This window comes from Dromaius novaehollandiae, chromosome 1, assembly GCF_036370855.1.
Source record: "Dromaius novaehollandiae isolate bDroNov1 chromosome 1, bDroNov1.hap1, whole genome shotgun sequence".
NCBI lineage: Eukaryota > Metazoa > Chordata > Aves > Casuariiformes > Dromaiidae > Dromaius > Dromaius novaehollandiae.
In genome coordinates this window covers 121,443,603-121,461,089 of record NC_088098.1, presented here as the reverse complement: position 1 = coordinate 121,461,089, position 17,487 = coordinate 121,443,603, and the positions used below count along the sequence as shown (strand labels likewise).

The window sequence follows — 17,487 nt, the reverse complement described above, 5'->3', positions numbered from 1 at the left end:
ATTTTTAAGGAAAAGATAGGTGACATAAAAGTGTCTTGAGGCTTTCCGAATTGCACCTTACCTTAGTATATAAGCAGTGAGTCACTAGGGCTTTGTTTACGAATCTCCTGAAAAAGATCCTTCATGATTTGAGACTTTCTTTTGCCTTTCACCCTTCATAATTCTTTTTACTTAGGGGGGAGGGGAGGGCACAAGAATGGTGGCTGTTAGGCCTTTCTTACAACAGTGGATGCACCATGTTTCTCTTGCTTTTATTTTGTGAGGTCATTTTTCTGACTGGAGGTCTCATTAAAAATTAGCTTTATTCCATAGTAGAGCTGCTTCTGAAGATCTGTACTGAGCGACTTAGTATCATAATAATTTATTACCGGAGTTTTTATACACAAAAATGTAAAACTCATAATTAAAGACAAACAAGTCTTTTGAAGTATGTTTTTAATGTAGATTCCACTGGCATGTGTAGCAACATAAATGACCTTTGTGCATTGGACTGGCATGTTGATTATCCACATATTGAACAATCATTAAGTACTTACTGACAAATGCAAATGACTCTGCAACAGTCAATGTATTTGGCTGGACTTTAAAACCTGCTTTTTGAAAGATGCCTGACGCCAGAGTTACAAAGCAGTTACAACTCACCCTGCTTGGCCTGTGTTTTTTAAAACAAGCCTGTTAAGTTCTTAATAGTTAAGGGCTTTATTTTCACTTCGAAATTTCTATTAGCATTTGGGGAGGAGGGGAAGCAAACAGAGCTGAAACCTGTCAGCAACCTATACCTTGGAAATCGCTTCAGCTCCTAAACTTTAATGACAGCTTTTGTGTCTTGGTTTTTCCCCTTTCGAAAGAAATATTTTGTGCACAAATAAAGAACTTTAAATGCTGATCATCATCTACACAGTAGTTCCGTCATCAGTCAGACAAGGTGAAAATAATAAGAGTCTATTTTCTGTTGATAAAAGCTGGATGAACCTGAGCTACATTTAGGCGCCTGGATGACTTGCAGGGCTTGGTCCTACATGTCATGATGTTACTGTGACTTAATGAACTGCTGTGCATCATGCTAGCCACAGTAGCTGACTGCAGACCCTTAGTCCATGTCAAGCTCAAGGTAAAATGTGTTGTCTTACCCTTTTTAGTTGGCAATTAAGCTACTCTGACTGTTCTGCTAGTGAAGTGAGGTGTGATCGAGCATTTCTTTCCAAATTATGATGGCTGAAAGTGAGATTGGCTGAAAGGAGGCCCTTTAACCAAATTGCTTTGCAAATAACTATGAAAGCATCAGAAAACGCGTATGAGTAGAAGTCCAATTACTGTTGTTGCTGTTATCAAAGTAAAAAATGTCGGACCAATTTGGTGGCAAATTAGAGCTGGCTGGAATTTTACAACTTTCTTCATCAAGCAATATTTAAGTAAGGTCTGGGGGAGGGAAATAACCTCCCAAATTATGAAAACTTACAACAATATATATGCTTATTTACATACCACAAATCACGAAAATGATTATTGAAACTGAAGCTTTGGTCTAATTTACTGTATTAATATTTTTTTAAAATTGTGGAGTATTATTGGCAAGTTGCAGAAATGTGCTGCTGCCTGTTTGGCAGCTGTTTTAGGGAGCACAGCATGAACAAAGCAAAATCACTTTCAGTGGAATCAATTGATGCTGTTGTATATTTTGAACAGTAGCTATATGTCATCAAAGGGTGATTACATAAGGTAGTGAAACAGGTAGTGCTCTCTACACAACATTCTTGGGATTTTTATGAAACATCCTAATTGTTTCCATAATGCTCCAGTAATTCCTGGGAAAGGGCTGTTGCTCCAAATTGGTTTGACCTGTTGTACAAGCTGCAAGCGTACCTTTACAAGTGCAAAAATAATTCCGCATAGTTTTCCTACACTTATAATGTGATGGAGACTGCTGAAACGATCTCTTGTGGGGTCTCCTGTGCTGGGAACTGTATGCCAAAGGCACAAGGTCCCTATAGCAGAGGACCATGCTGCAGGATATCCAGGGTAGCAGAGCTGTCCAGCTTTGCTCAGTGATGGTTGTTTCAGGCTTGAGCTGTCACCTCCTCATGGCTTTGTTATGTTGTGTGGCTGCACTAGTGTGGATCAGGTAAGCTAGTGGGAAGTGTTGACAGCTGATAGTGCACAGTCTGAGTGCTAAAATACCAGGATTAAGCCTTCAGTTCATCATTTGATCTCCCCGTTGGTGCAAATTCAGTGTCACTATCATCAGTGTGCGTGGACTTCTGCAGAAGGACCTCGCTTGTAGGCACTACTTTGTGAGTCAGCCATAGCACACTTGCTAGAGGCATGCTCTCATTACACTACAGCATGCAGAAGGACACATTTTTTTCTGCTTTGTATAATTAGGGAATTGTCCAACTGTTCTGTACCTACATCTGTAAATCAGTTCCCTTTCTTTTAAAGTCTTGTTCTGTAATAGTACAATCTCTCAAATGTGATACCAGGTAAGAAAAGATGGATGAGTCCCATGTTGTTTAGGCCAGATTTGTCTCCTACTTCATGCTTTTCTAAAGAATAGAAAACAAACCTCACTGAGAGTCTGCCTGAACTACCTTTGGAGCAATATAGTATCAAACTGCGCTTTCTGTGATTGACTTAATTTCAAAACTCACTCAGTTGAAGACGCTAAGCAGAACAGAACTTCTCAGTAGTGTGGCACTGAAAGTAGACTTCTGCAAGGTCACAGGGCAGGGAGGGATGGCTCATTGTCTTCATGAGCCTCACAAGCAATTGCTTGAAGCTACATACGTGAGCAAAATCTGCGATGTGTTCTGATGCGTCAAAGAGGAAGTGTGTAAGCAGGTGTTGTTAAATGCAGATTATCAGGAGATTTTTGGATGGGCAAACACATGAGTCAGTTTCTTGGAGCAGCATGACTATCCATCCATACAGTGCACTTTTTAGCAAAGTTGAAGTCACCCAAGAGGTGCTATAATAATTTTTCTGTGCAGCACAGGATTAGCTCGTTCTCAGCTGTTGCAGGCTGGCATAACTCCCATTAAATCAGTGGAACTGTGCCAGTTTACTCATCTGATGACCTGACCTGCTTTCTCGGTGGAGCGCGAAACAGTACAAAAAGTTTAAAACAACATCATAAGATATAAACTGATAATGAAACTCTTTTTTTGTGGCTAGCAATGGCTCTGCCTCCTGAACTCTCAGAACAGCTTATGACTTTTTTAGTGTATATTTCCAGTTTTCCTTTAATGCTTAAGATCTAAGATTAAGTAATGGTTTGCATGATATCTTGGTATGTTTTGCTGTTGGCAGCAGAGATCTTTTCTCTCTCTAAAAAAGTTAATTTTGGGTAGCTTTGGAAGTTTGGATGTACCAAATTAGTTTTTTGCCTAAACTTTTATTCTTCTGAATTTTTAAAGCATGATTGTTTGTTTTCTCTTAGGGACAGACAGCAGGGATATGTGCAATATCTGAAACGCTCACAGATGTTTTGAAGAACCTCTTTAGTTCAGTTTCTGCATCTGTGGTGTTGAGTACAAAGCCTACAGATATACAGGAGGTGCGGGTAAGTTTTATTCCTACCTAAATCTTTTGATAAGTCTTTTGGTCAGTGTTTTTATTATCTATTCATGACCCACGAATGAGAAAGTTTAACACAGTTCAGTGATCAGAAACAACTGGAACACATACTTTAGAATAACATAGCCTTTGGCACTGAAGGCTTTGTGATTAAAAGTCCCATGTGGCTATTTGTTCATGTTACACCACGTCAGATATCTACTTCACTATATTATGTGACAGAAGTTAAAATGTTTGGTATTTGCATATGCATGATCCCTCTTGTTTTGCTTGCTTTTCACAGAATGTGCAAAACATAAGCGTTGTCCTTCAGGGCACTAGTCCACCTAAACCTCCAAGGGCTCATGAACTGAAACTACTAGTAAAGAACATCATGGTAAACCTGACTGATCACCATGCTGCAGGTAATGTAGTCCACATGATGCTGCTCATTTTCAAGCAGAGCTTTTTTTCTGCTGAAATCATTTGGAAGTTCTAGTTTACAAACTTGTCCCAAAATAAGCTGTAAGCAATTGCTGTACTCTGAGACACGGACTTAGTCACATTTGTACAAAACTCTGTATGTTTTAGCTTATTTGATTATGTAAACATCTTGATCTTTTTGTAAAAAAGAAATCCACCATTTTTGAACAAATTGAATTGCGCATAAGTTATAAAATGGGTCAGTTATTTTCTGGAGTTTATTTTTAATTTCTAAAAGTTACCTCTTTGGGTGTACCCAAGACAGGGGGGTGGGCTTAAAACCAATTCTTCATTAAGCTGATAGCAGTGAGGTTTGTTTGGTTCAGTATTACTGTATTTTTACAGCTGCTTTTCTTTACTTTGAGCAATTTGTGGATGTATCTAAAACTCTCCTCCTTTATGTAAACTCTCCTTAAAGGTTGTGTTTTGTTGGGTTTTTTCCCCTCCTCTAACAAAGTACCTTTTGGGGGGGAGTACCTCTTGGCAAATGGAGAATGAAGCCAAAAAGGAGGTCGCTGCCTAATGAAGTTGCACTGTTGCTTTAGGAAAGAAGCTCCAAGCCTGTCTAACAAGTATTAAAGCTTCTTCAAGTGCAAGCATGCCTGCATCACTGCTTGAGGCATGAGCAAGCATATTTCAGATTTTGTTAAAGAAAATGCAGATTTGAGGTCCTGTGACTGATGGTCACTAACAACTCCGTAACTGTTTTTTTAGTGGCAGTTTGTGGCTGCTAAGTTGGTGAAGGCACTAGTTTTGGACAAATATATTCTACTTGCAGTACTCCTTTTTTCAGTTAGGTACAATAAGTTTCTAACCCAAATTGTTGGATAATGCTGCTTTGCTCATCCTGGTTGGAAGTGATTTTTCTAAAACTTTCTACAGACTGTTTTTTAAAAACAAGTTATTTTTATAGTAATTCTGGAAGTCTTTGCAGTGAAATGTCATGTATAAATAAAACTGTGCTGGAAACTGTAGATTGAAAAAAAAATTCATTAAGAATTCATTATTATGCTACAATTTCATAGTGCAAGCTAAGCTTTTCAAAAGAGCTGATCATTTTTGGCTGCCTCTGCTTGTCCTTTATTTATTTATTTATTTATTTATTTATTTAGAGGGGATGGGGGAGGGCAACCTAATTTGAAGTGCCTTTAAAAGTCGTGAGTTACCTTTATGAGCGTGGAGTGCATACAATAAAGGATTCCTCCTATGGGAAGCCCTTCTGCTCCCTCCTTGAAACTGAGGGGAAGAGGGGACAGTTAATGTGCTCTATGATGTCAAAATCTGGGTTATCATACAAATAACCATTTGTTCTTCTAATAGGAGATGGAGGAAATTTTGCTGGTTCCCTAGCAACTCTTGTAGTGTAAATGTATTGGAACTTAGTATGAGAAATCAAGCCGCATATTGGGGTTTAACTGGTCGCTCACTTTAAATGTGATGGAAATATTGCACAGCTGGCAATGCTAGCTTCTGGATTTGGCCTGCTGCCTTTTAATTATTGTTCCCTTCCCCCTTCTTGGTATTTTCTTGCAGCAGTCATTAACCGTCATGTTGCAGCTCTCTAAGACGCATAAGAGTCTGCAACATTGCAGGCTAACCTGCACAGATACGTGGTGGGTTGGGGAGGGAGGGTGTTTGTTTCTCTGGATCATTAAGCTAAAGTATGGATTGCTAACCTGCTTTATAGGAGCTTGTGGCTTACCTATAGGCATAGTAGTTCAACTGGTGAGCAATCCGTGGCAGAACTGGCCTTTGCTTATGGGCTGTGCTTATTTTTGTCTCCTTATTTTATGTATATAAACCAACATATGTCCTAGGTTAGTACCATATGGTCCACAGCGGATCATCTGGGGAAAAATTTGATTTCTGCCATAAAGGAAAAAATTGTTGGTTGTGTAGACCAGAGGGTGCAGGGCAGTGATGTTGAAATACCTCGTTTCACTGTCGGTCATTCGGTGGCTCCAGTGTGATTCCAGGCGCAGCTATGCAAGTGTTTCTGTACCAGGCTGCTTAGCACTGCTGGCAGCAGAAGCATGCTGCAGAGACATATGGCTGACTTCTCAGAAAACTGCCCCAGGTTCATTAACTCGGGCTCAGCACGCTGTGAAAGCAGCTAAACTACTTATTCCAGGGTTAGATCGCAAATAAGCTGCATGTACATAGTGCTTTGTCTCCTCTAATAACCTTGCCAGGCTCAGGCTGCTCGTGTGCTTGTGATAGGGCTCATCCACAGCCCAGATAGCCAGCAGAGGATAATTTTGAGTTGATAATATTAAATATAAAGCTAGATTCTTCCAGAGAACAGGAGGCAGCATGTCTTGTGTTCGATCTGCACAAAGTCAGTGCTGAGCTTCTTGCTGCTCTCCTTGACATTTTGGAACTCCAAGACTGAATGAGGATTTCTGATGCTGTAAAAAACATACAAAAGAAACTATTTTATGAGTAACACATTGTACAAACTATTTCCCCCGGAATAGCAGTATAACTACTCTAATATGCCAGTTAGTGACTCTACCAAGTTGCAAGATGAGGTTATAGATATTTCTGCGCCAGCACTCTGAAATGCCATGAATTTGTTAAAAGCTACAGTCCCTAAAGCCATTGTTAATACAGTATGATTGTTCACTTGCTAAAAAAACTTCAAAAAAACCCTTACTTTGATTTCCAAAGAAACTACTGTGATTTTGCCCAGTAGGAACTTTGAAGACGTCTGGGGTTTTTTTTGTTTGTTTGTTTTTAAGAAGCTCAACACAACTTTACTTTGTCCACCACCACTGCCTGCTCGGTATTTGTTCTGTGTCCGCAGCCCTTTTGGTCTTTGTACACCTTAGTACAACTTTTTGCTTCATGCCAAAATATAAATCGGGTCATCATGTTTCACGCTATACTGAGCAGTTTGTAGGACAATGGTGACCCAGTCTTGACCACAGCCGTTAATGCAGATGGAGTAGAAACTGAATGGAAGGGAGAAGTGTATTCTGTGGGTGGGTGAGGAAGTGTTTCCAGTAGTTTGTTCAAATGGGCAGTACATAAGGATGAGGGTCTTCACTTTCTTTTGAGTAAGTGTGCCTACTGGTGATGGATTATTAATACTTGGCTATTGATTTTTCTTTGCCCTTATAGGCAGCACAAACCTTGCATGTATACTTCAGTTGAATGACCCTATGCAGAAGTTTTCCAGCTCTGTAGCCAAAAATGCTGCAAATCCCTTTTGGAAAGAAGAGTTTATCTTGTAAGTAACTTACCTACTGAGAACACTTTATAGTAAAACTTTGTTGTTGTTGTTGTTGTTGTTTTTACTTGTTGTTGTTGTTTTATATTTTGAAGTATATCCTGTCAAGTATGTCAGTTGGCCTCAGAAATCTGGCACTGGTAGGGACCTCAGGATACCTAATTACCTTTTGCATGGATAAGAGAGCAAATAGGTCTGAATCTTCCCTGGCAAATACCTGACTCTAGTAAATGACAGCAATAACAAGCATGATAAATTACCCTGTGCTTTAAGTAAGTGCCAAAAAAAGTGTTGGCAAGGCTTTGAATTCACTTTTTCTTGAAAACTGCATTTCAGGAAATGTGATTTCTCTCCCATCCCTCCCTCCAATGGGAAATATAAATGTATGAAAAAAATTGACTGTCTAAAAGAATGCTAACTATTACTGAAAGGAGAGTGTAAAACTAACTAGATTTTTCTGTAGAATGAAAATGGGAATTTTGGGTGGCTTGCACAATTTTCTGTGACTTGCACAGCCTCTATGCATACAATGAAAAGCAAACAGTTCTAAAACTATTTTCATTTCCATTCTTTAGTGACAGAGTAGAAAATACCTGGAAGCTTCTGTATTGTTTGAGTTGGGTGTGGGGAGCCACTGATGGGGTGGATCAAAGGTGTGTTTCTCTAGTGGCTTTAGACACGCACACGAGAGCACAAGCAGCTTCCCAGGAAAACAGGGAAGAGATGCTGCCATGTGATGTACTGCAGATGCGGCTTTTTCTACCAGGGTATTCATGCGAGAGGCACCTGATGCCTAGCAGATCTCTGTGGTCCTTTCTTTCTGTAGCTTTCCTATCCCACTGCAGTTCCACTCCTCCCTCCCTCCGCTTCTCTCTCTCTCTCTCTCTCTCTCTCTCTCTCTCTCTCTCTCTCTCTCTCTCTCTCTCTCTCTCTCTGTGCGTTTGTGTGTGTATTTTTATATATATATAAAAAAATATATATGGATATCAAAGAATAGTGCTGCTTGGGTTTTTTTATGACATTTTCTTCACTGTCTAGTCACAACCTGCCATCTACTGTATGCATTCCTTCTCTCATAAAGCAGAAGCTTAGCTTGTAGGGAATTGCTCATGCATTCAGTGCTGCTCCTGTCAGTGCTGAGTCCTCTCTTCCTTGAGGATGGAGTGAACTTCTGCATGCCTCTCCACAACTTTGAGGGGCAATGAGTGTTCAGAGCACAGATCTTTCTTCTTCCTTACTGCACAGTCTGCTGAACTGTGCTTGTGAATTTTATGGGTGCGTGCACTGCAGAAACAGGCATGCTGGGGGGGAAAAGCAGCAGGGACTGCTCGATTTAAAGGAAGGCACCAGGACTGGTCATCCGGAGTTGCACAGGCCTTAAAGAACACTGGTCCCCTTGAATGTGTGTGAGGGCTGGAGGAGATTTGAAGTCACTATAGACAGCAAAGAAAAATTGATGCTGTATGACCACACTGAAAGGCTTCATCTTTTTATATTGCCTAATGGAGAAATATGGCCTGTGTGTGCTCCTGCTTCTCATCTTGCTGCCGAGTAGAAAAACAGCTAGGAAGCTTTCCTCCTTAAGACACCTGCAGTCCAGTGACTTTCTCTCTTATATAGTCTGATTTTCAGCTTCAAGGATCTAAGGCTTTCATGGAAAGCCACAGATCAGACTGCATTCTTCTGTGACAGTGTGCTATGTTGCCACCAAGACTTGGGGATTAACATGATGTGATTTGTTTTCCACAGTAAGAGAAACAACCCACTTCTGTAGCAACTTTCTGTTCTGGAGTATCTCAAAGTGCTTCACCCACTGGGTTTGTGAATCACTTCAGCCATCTGTTGGTGGAACAGCATGTCTGTTCAGTGTCGTACCCAGCGCTCTCGGACAAGAAGTTTATAAGAATACCTTTTCCTACCAAAAGTGCAGAGAGAGGGCAAGCAAGCAGGATGTGATTAAATTGACTGGAATTTGGCCTTCACACTAGAGATAATGCTGGGTTTTCCATGGTGTTGGGTATTTTTCAAAAGTGCCTGAAGTAAGCTTGGGGAAGTCCTGTGGGATTTTTAAAGATAAATGATCAGGATTTGTCTGCATACTTTCTTTCATGTTAATTTCTCCCCCTCCCTATTTTTCCTTCAAACAAAATACCTCATTAGCCTGAAGACCAGTGTGCTGACTGCTATGTCAGTCTGTGCTTTAGCCTTATAGGAAGAGGAGCAACTGATACCTTTGAGGTGCTTTCTTTGACGTTTTGGAGGTACAGAAGGGCATGATAGTGGCAGGGGAGAGGTTGAAACCTGCTGCACGGATAATGTCCCAAAGCATTTGATGGATGTGAAATGTCTACAACTAACATTAAATCATCCTGAATTGGAAATGAAGAAAAGTAGAATACATACATGCACGCCCTCAAGGTTTTTGGCAAAATACTTACTGAAAAAGATATAAAATCAAGTTTTACAAGAAGACTCCTGAGTAGGTACTGTTTGCTTCACTGGCTTGAGTGGAGGGAAGGTTTTGTATCTCTTGTCTAATTCATCCCATAAAGTATTACAAATGCCAGTAGTTCTGCTAATAGTTCAGATTGGTTCTGTTACATAGCAGCTGGTTCTTATTCTCTTGAAACATTCTTGAGCCTTATTTTGGAGAAGTAGTGCTCACTCTTCTCATGTAAGACTTGTAACTACCTTTATTTACTTGCTTCCATCCTGCTTTTGCAGGACGCTTTCCTGCTTTGGCAGGATACTGCTCAGCTTTCAGTAAGTTGTTGATTGGACCTGTTCCAGCATCTCCACTTACAAATTTGGGAAAAACTCACTTTCAAGCTTGCAAGAGAAAAACAGCTTCTTACTGCTTTTGTGTAGCAGTCATGATTAGGGACCAGCATCAGCTTGAACAGAAATATTTGTAAACTACTGGGGAGAGGAAAAGCCTCTGAAATCTTAGGCAGCTGCCATTTTGTAACAATGTTGGAGGTACCCAAACTTGTATGCTGACCATGATCCCTTCTCTCAGTCTTATCTGAGGCCAAGAGAAACTACGTGCAAAGCATTCCCAGCACTCTGACAATTCTGCCTGCTTCAGTTAGCAAGTTTTACTGCTTAGCTTAGTGCAGGATAAGAAAAGTTGTGGTGCTGGCAACTAGAAAGGGAAGGGAAAAATCTAGTAAGTGGGAAGGGAATTAAAATACTTGCATGCAAAGGCCTAACATAGTTTCATTTACTTCACAGTGAATTAAGTGCCAAATCAAAAGCATTGCAACTGCAAATAGTAGAAGATGGAAAGTCGGATAGTAAGTACTAAAACTAAATTATTTTGCATAATCACAAGTACTGCTAAATGTTGACCTAAGTCCTCTTTTAGTTCTACCTGGCTGTATAGCCATATAAGAAATTCTCTGAAACCTATTTTCAAGTGTAGATATGTTCTGCTGACTTGTCTTGGTAGTCAAATCAGATTCGCCTCAATAATGGCTCTGAAGAACCCTAGACGGAGGAACAATTATAATCTCTGTAAACCTGTCTTCATATTAAGGTCCTAGAGTTAAAAACATGTGGAAAATTACAGTGTGAGTTCTTGGGTGATACCTGACTCATATGAGTTAAGTGCTATCTATGTACATAGTTGCTTCCATCTGCAGGCATGGACATATGAGAAAGTACACTGTTTAAGTGTCTCTGTTTATCCTAGTGAGAGTTAAAATTACCAAGAAAACTTGAGCCTCTGTTTCTTTCTAGCCTGTCAATATCCTTGCTCTTCCATCTGCTGGTATCCTAATTTTTCAGGCTTCTAAACTTTTAACAGATCCACTGTGGGTAACTTTGTTTTCAAGTTAAGCTTTTCTTGCCTTTCTCTGACTGACGGGAAATCATGGTTACTCCTAAATCCTTCCTTTCCAAGCCCCAGAGGCCGCCTAGCCATTACCCGGTATAAAACACATTAGTTCCAGTTATATTGGATTAAATATAAAACATGGGGAATTAAATGTTTTTACTACTTGATTCTGTTGTTGCAGTTGCAATTAGCCTTCAATGGCAAAAAAATTCCATTGCACTATTGAATTTTGTTTAGTTGGAGGAGCATTGCATTTCTAGTGAGGTTAAGGAGAAGGTAGGATTTTAGAGCAGAGAGCATGCTGAGCTTTTTCTGTGAGATTTATAAACTTGTAAACTCCAAGTACTTCATTACTTGTGCTTTATTAAAGTGATGACACATTGTAGATTCTTTTAATATACTCTGCATGTTCTTTTGCTGGTACAAACTTTTGCTTTAGCTAGAAAGAATAACCATGTACTTCACCTGTTGAATCAATTTGCTTGCCTCTGCTTATTTCAGGTTTTATCTGTAAAAAAAGGAAGCATTGCTCTTTGATGTTCAGCTATTTTTCCCTTGTTTTAGTACTGTCAGTTGTATTCATCTTGGTTCAGGAAAAAGCTATAAAGTATTGGCCAAAACTCTCCACACACAGCAGTAAAAATCTGCTTTTACTATGGTGTCTGTTACAGTGGGTAAAGTATTGCCCAAAAATGTATTAAATCTGGCTTGGGTAATAATATGTTGTCTAAGCCATAATTAATAAGTAATACAGCCAAGTGGAATGTGTGTGTGGTATTGGATTTTGTTTTTTCCTTTAATTTTAATTCCCTGCAGATATTCAGTGATTATTTGCAGGATTGGGAAGTCAATGGTAGTGCTTTAAAAAAAAAGGGAGTACTTTAAAAAAAATTCTCTGAAGTGGATGCTGTTTGTAAAAATGTGTAGGGTTTTTTTAAGTGGAAACCTCCAAACTGACTGTTGCAACTGAACTATGTGGAATGCACTTCATGAATTGTTTTCTTCCTCCTCCTCCTCCAAAAAGTGAATTTAAGGATATAGGATCTATACACAGTCACAAAACACATACTGATGCTTGAATAAAGAGTCGTGTTGCGTATACCCAAATATCTCTAGTAATGGGTCTTTCAAACAATGTCAGTAACATTCCTCTTCATACTGAGAATGCAAGTAAATTTCTGCCTTGTTTCTTGAGAAAAAACACCCTACTTGGCTGCACTGGTAGTCACTTTTCTTCCCTCTGTACCACCTTAGCTGTTTTTTTCCAAAATTTGAATGGAAAACTCAAAGTAGAATCATATTAGCAAGGAAAGAGCCAGGTAATCTGAATATAATGATCTCTCTTTGTCTTTGGATTTCGTAGGAAAAAATAATAGCATGAAACTCTCAAGTTCCTTCCTTGTAGCGTTCGTAACAGTAATGAAATCCTTAATGGCTCTTTTCCCTACAGGCTTGAGGTAGGATTTGTGTTTGGATAATATTTGATTGTTTTCTTTTTTAGAGCTAGCGTTTTATCCCTGAAATCATGCAGTAATTTTGCTAATAGTTTGTTCCAGTCTAATGTAGCTAATAAACTAATGGGAGAAACAAGAGAACTGCTGAACTTGTACTAAAGATCAGATTAAGAAAGAATATTTCTAATGAGATACACCAATTTAACAGGAATCCAGGGAGTGTTCTCTGAAATGAAAGACAAGAGGTAATTTGTTGTGGCAATTATTCAAGAACCTAATGGTAATGTTCCAAATATTTCTGGATTTTTTTTCTTTTCCCCTAAGCATTCTGCATATAGAGGGGAAAAAAGGCCATAAATAGCAGCAAACAAGTAAAGCTTCATGTCTCCATTCTGCTCTGTTGCACAGTATTAGGCCATGCATGAGGAATAGTCATACAAAGGAAAGAAAGCTCTGAAAACTTACTTACTGTGGTGAGAACCAGTTCTTGCAATTAGCTGCTTTTGTTCTCCCCTCTTCCCTGTCTTACCCTTAAACATACTGACAGCTCAGGTGAGTGCTGATTAAGTTGCTCTTATTTCTTCTAGGTTCTTTGTCGGCAAGGGCAACTGTACCTCTTGACTTGTTCAGGAAACAGCCTTCTGGCCAACAAAGCTTTGCACTGAACAGCCAGGCCAGCGAGAGCAGCCCAGAGCTTGGGCCTGGGCTAGGATCCATTAGTGCAGAGGTACTGCATTCGAATGCTTTTGTGGTGGTTCTTTGACTTCTGGAAGCACTTGCGAATGCTCATCTTGTGCTTTGGGCAGTCATTCACAGCACAGCGTAATGTATGGCCAAGTCAGAATAGCACATTCATATTGTATAGTATCATCTCGGGATGTATTTGTGCCTTTCGGAAGAATTAGCAATTTGGCTCTTGAATGGTGATAAAAATGTTAAGAGTACTAGGTAGGAGTGTTAGTGTCCTTGCTTAATTGTGCTTCTAAAGTGAAATTATTTTGTCTTCCTAGTTCTCTTTTATAGAACCTAATGAATTAAAGACTTGGCAAGTTTCTTCTCCAGTGCCAGCCACCAAGATAGAAAAGGATCGAACTGTGATGCCCTGTGGGACTGTGGTCACTACTGTAACTGCTGTGAAAACCAAACCCCGACTAGAAGGGAGATCTTCTCCACTGAGCACAGGTAAGGCAGTCCAATTCTTTCTGTGTTCACTGCTAGGATTATCTGTGGGGAACAGAAGTTGGGGAAAGGTGGGAAGGGAGGCCACTATCATCCAGACTTCTCTGATATGTTGGTGGTAGGGGTGTCTTTTGTATTCTTCAGTAGCAGGTTTTTAATTGTCATGAAGCCTTGCTCAAACCAAAGGAGTGGCTAATGCTCTGTTTAATATTTTGTACATGCTTTAAAGTTTCATGGTAGGGTGATAAGCAGAAGAACAAGGTTTTGGTGGCTGACTTTCTACATTACAAAAGTGCCAGACTCTTAGAATGTCTGCTGATGAGAGACCATCCTGTGTCTTCTGACCTCGATGATAATCTTTAATGAGGATTGGTGTCATCTTGTGAACAAGTTTTTCAGAGTTCCTTTCAGGAGTAGGCTCTTTGGTTCTTCTTGGGCTAAGTATGAAAGTGAAACCTCTAAACAGTTTTTGTGTGAAGTTACACAACTGCATTCTTTTAAGTTGTCAAAGCAGGTCGTTTACCTAAGTGGCTATTGTCTAGCATATTACAGTACAATATTTAAAAACAATAAATTCCTCCATTTTAAAGGTCTTTTGGGGTCAGGTTACCACAGACATGTGTTGAGAATTTGTATTAAACAACTTTCTCAGGCACAATTTGAACAGGCTTTAACACAGTTATAACAAATTCTTATTATTTTGGTTATAAGTGTCCTGAATAGCTTAAATAAATAACCAAGACACTTGCTTCTCAGATTCTCCTGTGAAAACTCCAGTTAAAGTAAAGGTGATTGAAAAGGATTTCTCTATTCAAGCTATCCATTCCCACGGTGCTCCAGTCAGCAAAACTTTATCATCTTCAGATACAGGTAACAGAAATGTTCAAAGTTTCTAATCGGAATACATCTATCTCTGCTGCACATGGGATTACTGTAATCCTGTTAAAGTAACAGCAAACCCATATGGCTACTGCCTTTCAACAGGCACTGAGATGTTTATGTTAGCAAAGGCTGTGGTTAGGGATGTAACAAACAATCTTGCAATAGAAGTCTGTTGTTAATTGGTGATTTAAATTACTAATTTTGAAAAAATAACAATGAGCTGTGGTTTGGAGAGGCGAGGCAATTACATAAAAGCCAGCCTGGCTTTTCTCCTCCTTTGGAATGTAAGATCCCTCCTCTGTTAAGCCATGAGGGACACAGCACAAAATACTGAGTGAAAACCCTATGACGCTTACCTCTCTAGCCATTGCAGAGTCCCCTTTCTGAAGACAAGTCCTTGTGGCTGGCTCGATGGAAGGCAGGCTGAAAGAGTAGGAAAACTAAATTCTTTTCTCAACCCTGCCACTGGGCCTTGGGCTGAGGCAAATACATAATCTTGCTATGCCTGTTCGTCCATTCGTCCACCTTCCTAAGTCACCCAGCATACAGATGAAGCGCCTTCAGAATCTCAGGTAGCACTGATAATACCTTTACTTATAAATTCACTTTGACTGTATTTTAACTTATTAAACCTGATTTTGACTCTGTCAAATTTTACCATATTGAGGTGCAACTCTGAATCTTCAGCATATTGTTCAATTCTTTGCATGGTCACTTTTCGTTCTCTCTGTAGCTCTGTAGGCAACAGTAATGAAAGAGGGGATCCAGTCTAGCTGCAAATGGCAGATCTTGTGGAGTTGAGTTTTCTCTGTGTAGATTCGAGGTGCACGTAGGGACAATCTGGAGATGATCTAGACTGCTGGAACAGTCAGAATGCTTGCTTGGGCGATAGAGGTAGAGAGAGAGATGAATTGGACAAAGGACAAAAAGCTGGGGAAGAGCGTGAACGAATAACCATGAATAGCAACTAGCACTTGAATCTTTCCCTGCATCCACACAAAAAAGTACTCCGATACCGTAAAGCTGGAAGGTATTACTAAGCCAATTTAGGAAATGCTAAGATAGTGCTAGACTTCTGTGTTGACTCTCATGACTGATTATGGTATCAAAGATACAAAGCGTTTACTGGAAAACTCATCTGAATAAAACCAAGAGCAGATTAATAGATATGGACAGTGTGTTTCTTTTTATGACAATGCAGGGGAATTTCTGTGAAATGTTTATACAACATAACAGGAAGAATTACTCATTAGGACAAAAGCTTGAGTCAAAAGAAAGAAATACAAAAGAGCATTCAGGATGGCAATAACTTAAGTAATAGCTATTACAAACATGATGCCACTATGAAGCCTGTTCTCTGCTCTTAGCTAGAAAACAACAACAAGCACTATGGAAAAGATGCCATGGCCTTACTGTGATTCTAAATGAGAACAGTAATAAAAATTATCAAGTGCCACTGACGTTGTCCTGGACACTGTCAGCTGCTGCTGTGGGGCTTTGCAGTGGCTGTGAAGATGGAAAAGGAGGAGTTTGTTATCAGTGGGTAGACGTGTATGCATGCGTACCACTCGTGCACACATGCTCTTAGGTTCTAAAAGTATTTGAGATACTTAGTGCAGCATAACTAGGTCTTGCCTTTTAGTGCCTTAATAGCTTAATAATAAAGGCACTACTCAGTTTAATTAACTCTAATGCTATACCTCTCTGTGTTCTTTTATTGTTAAATTTCTTATTAAAGAGCCCATCTCAGACCAATAATTAGGGGGTTTTTTTGTTTGTTTCATTAACTTTCTCACCGTTGTTTGTTTCTAAGCTTGATGAACTTGATTGGTGTATATTTGCTGTGCCTGAAGTACATGTATATTAAGTGACAGAAGTAGCCACGCTTAAAAACAAACTTGTTGTGCCTGTGTTTAAAGAGTGTTTTAGAAGGCAGGTTCTGTATTCCTGTACGATATTTGTAGGCAAAAAGGAGAAGGGCAATTTCCAGACTGTAGAGGCAGCTTATGAAGAGCAGAGTAGCTGCCACTTTGCATTCCCCATCCTATCATAGTGTCATCAGCAAATCTGGAAATGCTGAGCAGTGAAAGGAAAAGAGAGCAAAATAGTTTCCTGAAGAAGTGCTAGCACATGCTAGCTTTGTACCATGTACCATGTTAGCACTATGGCTCTAAATGACTGTGATATCTGACACTATCCACCACTTAGGGCTGGATAACAGTTGCTGCACTGTAGTGTAGTAATACATTGAAATAATTTGACGTTTTGTATAAGCCTCCAAAACCTCATATATGCTTTGGGTTGGGTCTGTAAGTAAAGCTTTTGTGCCTGTTCTCAGAAGACTGAGTAAGATGGACCAAGCTGAGAAGAAAGGAAAGGAAAGAAACTCAGCAGCTAGGCAGTTGATTGGAAGGTGGTTTGGTACATGTTACTTAAACGATTTCTGCTAGCTGCTTTGAATTTTAAGTCAAGAAAAAATTCTACCTCTCTTTGCTCTGATTTTTCCTGTTTTTCTCTTTCTTCTCTGAAAAACTGCTTTCCATCCAGAACTGCTAGTATTGAATGGCACTGACCCCGTTGCAGAAGCAGCTATTCGACAGTTAAGCGAGTCTGCAAAGCAGAAGCTGAAGTCTCCTAGAAAGAAAAGCACCATTATCATATCAGGGGTGTCAAAGGTAAACCATAAAACAACGTTCACATTTAATGCTTAATACCAAAAAGTCTTTGCTCTGCTGAGTATGACACTAACTTAATGTGTTCTGCTGTCTCCAGTTCAGCAGGCTCTGTAGGATCTAGCTCTGTGTGCCTGTTTCAATGACTGTTTCAAGTTAAGCCAAATCAGGGTGGGTTTTTTGGGGGGGAAATTT

General features: G+C 39.7%; 1 protein-coding gene across 2 annotated transcripts in view; it reads left to right on the top strand.

Moving 5' to 3' along the window:
* The window catches only part of C2CD2 (C2 calcium dependent domain containing 2), a 43,622-nt gene that overhangs the window by 14,587 nt on the left and 11,548 nt on the right, over positions 1 to 17,487 (top strand). Inside the window, exons 5-12 of one of the 2 annotated variants that reach the window (XM_064525423.1) lie at positions 3,437 to 3,553; positions 3,857 to 3,977; positions 7,159 to 7,267; positions 10,502 to 10,563; positions 13,147 to 13,286; positions 13,570 to 13,741; positions 14,495 to 14,608; positions 17,168 to 17,295. In XM_064525423.1, coding sequence (XP_064381493.1) covers positions 3,437 to 3,553; positions 3,857 to 3,977; positions 7,159 to 7,267; positions 10,502 to 10,563; positions 13,147 to 13,286; positions 13,570 to 13,741; positions 14,495 to 14,608; positions 17,168 to 17,295 — 963 coding nt within the window. Of the gene's footprint in view, positions 1 to 3,436; positions 3,560 to 3,856; positions 3,978 to 7,158; positions 7,268 to 10,501; positions 10,564 to 13,146; positions 13,287 to 13,569; positions 13,742 to 14,494; positions 14,609 to 17,167; positions 17,296 to 17,487 lie in introns of both variants that reach the window. The other variant, XM_064525416.1, reaches the window with a different exon arrangement.